A 5,750-nucleotide genomic window follows, 5' to 3' on the forward strand; every position below is an offset into this window, starting at 1 on the left:
GGAACGGCACCTCAGTACCTCCAGGCTCTGATCAGGCCCTACACCCAAACAAGGGCACTGCGTTCATCCACCTCTGGCCTGCTCGCCTCCCTACCACTGAGGAAGTACAGTTCCCGCTCAGCCCAGTCAAAACTGTTCGCTGCTCTGGCCCCCAATGGTGGAACAAACTCCCTCACGACGCCAGGACAGCGGAGTCAATCACCACCTTCCGGAGACACCTGAAACCCCACCTCTTCAAGGAATACCTAGGATAGGGTAAGTAAGGGTAGGTAATCCTTCTCCCCCCCAACAAGATTTAGATGCAAGTGGCTGTTCCACTGGTTGTCATAAGGTGTATGCACCAATTTGTAAGTCGCTCTGGATAAGAGCGTCTGCTAAATGACTTAAATGTAAATGTAAATGTGTCACCCTGGGATGTGTTTAGCAATGCGTACGGTTTGTTACTACAAGTATTACTACAAGGTAGTGAATATGGATTGGCTATCACTGTGTGGGAGAGAGAGATTATCAGTCTGTTACTGAATGGCATCTTTATCTCTGTCAATTTCCTCATTAGAATAGGGCTCTTTTGTATCTTACGGTTCAAAGTGGCTCTGAAGACTCATTTCTGGGTGTCTGCGCAGGCTTTTATCCAGGGTGACATTTCTCCCCAGACACACTGATCTCTGATTAGACATCTCATGCTAATAGGGGGGGTGTGTTGTTGTCTGGGAATGTAACAAGCAAAACTGTGTGCCTGTGTGTGCGTGTACAATGCAAGCTTAAGGGAATACAACAAACTAAATGATTGATGTGTCACTTAGTCTTGTCGTCGGGTGCGTTTGTAAACCCGACAGGCAAAACAGTTCCACATGACATCACTCCTCAGCAGATGAGCATTACCTTTAGACTGTGTGTGTCCTTACAGCAGGATAATACCATGGTAACACATTATCCCTGCAGGATCAGTCTTATCTGTCTTTATATTCTTCTCTCTATCTGTCTCTCTTTCTCACAGGCAGTTGCTCCCCTCAGAGAGAAGATCCGGGATCTGGAGCTGAGGTATGTCTGTTTCATCACACATCTGCAAGCAAACACACATACGCAAACGCAAACGCAAACACACACACACACACACACACACACACACACACACACACACACACACACACACACACACACACACACACACACACACACACACACACACACACACACGCACACACACACACACGAAATCAAATGTTATTGGTCACATACACTTATTTATCAGATGTTATTGTGGATGTAGCGAAGTGCTTGAGTTCCTAGCTCCAACAGTGAAATAATATCTAACAATGCACAAATCTCAAAGTAAAAGAATGGAATATATAAATATTAGGACGAGCAATGTCAGGACGGCATTGACTAGAATACAGTACACACACACACACACACACACACACACACATGCAGAGTTAATCTCCCAGCAGTGGAATGCTTATTCATACCTGGTCTGCTGTGCTGCAGATGCTCCATATCTTACACAGGCAATCTACAGTTCAAACAATAATAATGCAGAACACCCCGCCTCAGTTTTGGTAAACAGCTATTATAATATTTCATATATAGTAATACATAAATGGAGCTATGGGTGTCTCCGAGAGAGAGAGGGACTGTGTCTCAGAGAGAGAGAGGGACTGTGTCTCAGAGAGAGAGAGGGACTGTGTCTCAGAGAGAGAGAGGGACTGTGTCTCAGAGAGAGAGAGGGACTGTGTCTCAGAGAGAGAGAGGGACTGTGTCTCAGAGAGAGAGAGGGACTGTGTCTCAGAGAGAGAGAGGGACTGTGTCTCAGAGAGAGAGAGAGACTGTGTCTCAGAGAGAGAGAGAGACTGTGTCTCAGAGAGAGAGAGAGGGACTGTGTCTCAGAGAGAGAGAGGGACTGTGTCTCAGAGAGAGAGAGGGACTGTGTCTCAGAGAGAGAGAGGGACTGTGTCTCAGAGAGAGAGAGAGGGACTGTGTCTCAGAGAGAGAGAGAGGGACTGTGTCTCAGAGAGAGAGAGAGGGACTGTGTCTCAGAGAGAGAGAGAGGACTGTGTCTCAGAGAGAGAGAGAGGGACTGTGTCTCAGAGAGAGAGAGAGGGACTGTGTGTGTGTGTGTGTGTGTGTGTGTGTGTGTGTCAGAGAGGGTGTGTGTGTGTGTGTGTGTCAGAGTGTGTGTGTGTGACTACCAGTACGCTTCATAATGAACAATGATGTGACTGGAGACTACCAGTACGCTTCATAATGAACAATGATGTGACTGGAGACTACCAGTATGCTTCAGTATGAACAATGATGTGACTGGAGACTACCAGTACGCTTCATAATGAACAATGATGTGACTGGAGACTACCAGTACGTTTCAGTATGAACAATGATGTGACTGGAGACTACCAGTACGCTTCATAATGAACAATGATGTGACTGGAGACTACCAGTACGTTTCAGTATGAACAATGATGTGACTGGAGACTACCAGTACGTTTCAGTATGAACAATGATGTGACTGGAGACTACCAGTACGCTTCAGTATGAACAATGATGTGACTGGAGACTACCAGTACGCTTCATAATGAACAATGATGTGACTGGAGACTACCAGTACGTTTCAGTATGAACAATGATGTGACTGGAGACTACCAGTATGCCTCATAATGAACAATGATGTGACTGGAGACTACCAGTACGTTTCAGTATGAACAATGATGTGACTGGAGACTACCAGTACGTTTCAGTATGAACAATGATGTGACTGGAGACTACCAGTACGCTTCAGTATGAACAATGATGTGACTGGAGACTACCAGTACATTTCAGTATGAACAATGATGTGACTGGAGACTACCAGTACGTTTCAGTATGAACAATGATGTGACTGGAGACTACCAGTACGCTTCATAATGAACAATGATGTGACTGGAGACTACCAGTACGTTTCAGTATGAACAATGATGTGACTGGAGACTACCAGTACGCTTCATAATGAACAATGATGTGACTGGAGACTACCAGTACGCTTCAGTATGAACAATGATGTGACTGGAGACTACCAGTACGCTTCATAATGAACAATGATGTGACTGGAGACTACCAGTACGTTTCAGTATGAACAATGATGTGACTGGAGACTACCAGTACGCTTCATAATGAACAATGATGTGACTGGAGACTACCAGTACGCTTCAGTATGAACAATGATGTGACTGGAGACTACCAGTACGTTTCAGTATGAACAATTATGTGACTGGAGACTACCAGTACGCCTCATAATGAACAATGATGTGACTGGAGACTACCAGTACGTTTCAGTATGAACAATGATGTGACTGGAGACTACCAGTACGCTTCAGTATGAACAATGATGTGACTGGAGACTACCAGTACGTTTCAGTATGAACAATGATGTGACTGGAGACTACCAGTACGCCTCATAATGAACAATGATGTGACTGGAGACCACCAGTACGTTTCAGTATGAACAATGATGTGACTGGAGACTACCAGTACGTTTCAGTATGAACAATGATGTGACTGGAGACTACCAGTACGTTTCAGTATGAACAATGATGTGACTGGAGACTACCAGTACGCTTCATAATGAACAATGATGTGACTGGAGACTACCAGTACGCTTCATAATGAACAATGATGTGACTGGAGACTACCAGTACGCTTCATAATGAACAATGATGTGACTGGAGACTACCAGTACGCCTCATAATGAACAATGATGTGACTGGAGACCACCAGTACGTTTCATAATGAACAATGATGTGACAGGTGAAATGAAGAATGTCATCTCCTAATGTATTGCACAAGTTGACCGCAGGTATTTATTTACTCAAAAGGTAGCTACAAATATTCACATTTTTATATATATATATATATATAGTTACATTTACATTTAAGTCATTTAGCAGACGCTCTTATCCAGAGCGACTTACAAATTGGTGCATACACCTTATGACAACCAGTGGAACAGCCACTTGCATCTAAATCTTGTTGGGGGGGAGAAGGGGGTGAGAAGGATTGCTTACCCTTACTTACCCTATCCTAGGTATTCCTTGAAGAGGTGGGGTTTCAGGTGTCTCCGGAAGGTGGTGATTGACTCCGCTGTCCTGGCGTCGTGAGGGAGTTTGTTCCACCATTGGGGGGCCAGAGCAGCGAACAGTTTTGACTGGGCTGAGCGGGAACTGTACTTCCTCAGTGGTAGGGAGGCGAGCAGGCCAGAGGTGGATGAACGCAGTGCCCTTGTTTGGGTGTAGGGCCTGATCAGAGCCTGGAGGTACTGAGGTGCCGTTCCCTCACAGCTCCGTGGCGAGCACCATGGTCTTGTAGCGGATGCGAGCTTCAACTGGAAGCCAGTGGAGAGAGCGGAGGAGCGGGGTGACGTGAGAGAACTTGGGAAGGTTGAACACCAGACGGGCTGCGGCGTTCTGGATGAGTTGTAGGGGTTTAATGGCACAGGCAGGGAGCCCAGCCAACAGCGAGTTGCAGTAATCAAGACGGGAGATGACAAGTGCCTGGATTAGGACCTGCGCCGCTTCCTGTGTGAGGCAGGGTCGTACTCTGCGGATGTTGTAGAGCATGAACCTACAGGAACGGGACACCGCCTTGATGTTAGTTGAGAACGTCAGGGTGTTGTCCAGGATCACGCCAAGGTTCTTAGCGCTCTGGGAGGAGGACACAATGGAGTTGTCAACCGTGATGGCGAGATCATGGAACGGGCAGTCCTTCCCGGGAGGAAGAGGAGCTCCGTCTTGCTGAGGTTCAGCTTGAGGTGGTGATCCGTCATCCACACTGATATGTCTGCCAGACATGCAGAGATGCGATTCGCCACCTGGTCATCAGAAGGGGGAAAGGAGAAGATTAATTGTGTGTCGTCTGCATAGCAATGATAGGAGAGACCATGTGAGGTTATGACAGAGCCAAGTGACTTGGTGTATAGCGAGAATAAGAGAGGGCCTAGAACAGAGCCCTGGGGACACCAGTGGTGAGAGCGCGTGGTGAGGAGACAGATTCTCGCCACGCCACCTGGTAGGAGCGACCTGTCAGGTAGGACGCAATCAAGCGTGGGCCGCGCCGGAGATGCCCAACTCGGAGAGGGTGGAGAGGAGGATCTGATGGTTCACAGTATCGAAGGCAGCCGATAGGTCTAGAAGGATGAGAGCAGAGGAGAGAGAGTTAGCTTTAGCAGTGCGGAGCGCCTCCGTGATACAGAGAAGAGCAGTCTCAGTTGAATGACTAGTCTTGAAACCTGACTGATTTGGATCAAGAAGGTCATTCTGAGAGAGATAGCGGTAGAGCTGGCCAAGGACGGCACGCTCAAGAGTTTTGGAGAGAAAGAGAGAAGGGATACTGGTCTGTAGTTGTTGACATCGGAGGGATCGAGTGTAGGTTTTTCAGAAGGGTGCAACTCTCGCTCTCTTGAAGACGGGAGGGGCGTAGCCAGCGGTCAGGGATGAGTTGATGAGCGAGGTGAGGTAAGGGAGAAGGTCTCCGGGAAATGGTCTGGAGAAGAGAGGAGGGGATAGGGTCAAGCGGGCAGGTTGTTGGGCGGCCGGCCGTCACAAGACGCGAGATTTCATCTGGAGAGAGAGGGGAGAAAGAGGTCAGAGCATAGGGTAGGGCAGTGTGAGCAGAACCAGCGGTGTCGTTTGACTTAGCAACGAGGATCGGATGTCATCGACCTTCTTTTCAAAATGGTTGACGAAGTCATCTGCAGAGAGGAGGAGGGAGGGGGGATTCAG

General features: G+C 47.6%; 1 protein-coding gene across 1 annotated transcript in view; it reads left to right on the top strand.

The window, feature by feature from the left end:
* Positions 1 to 5,750, top strand: part of uxs1 (UDP-glucuronate decarboxylase 1) — a 105,780-nt gene that overhangs the window by 21,408 nt on the left and 78,622 nt on the right. Inside the window, exon 4 of the mRNA XM_052493167.1 lies at positions 998 to 1,041. Coding sequence (XP_052349127.1) covers positions 998 to 1,041 — 44 coding nt within the window. The remainder of the gene's footprint in view (positions 1 to 997; positions 1,042 to 5,750) is intronic.

Source organism: Oncorhynchus keta, chromosome 34 (genome assembly GCF_023373465.1).
Source record: "Oncorhynchus keta strain PuntledgeMale-10-30-2019 chromosome 34, Oket_V2, whole genome shotgun sequence".
NCBI lineage: Eukaryota > Metazoa > Chordata > Actinopteri > Salmoniformes > Salmonidae > Oncorhynchus > Oncorhynchus keta.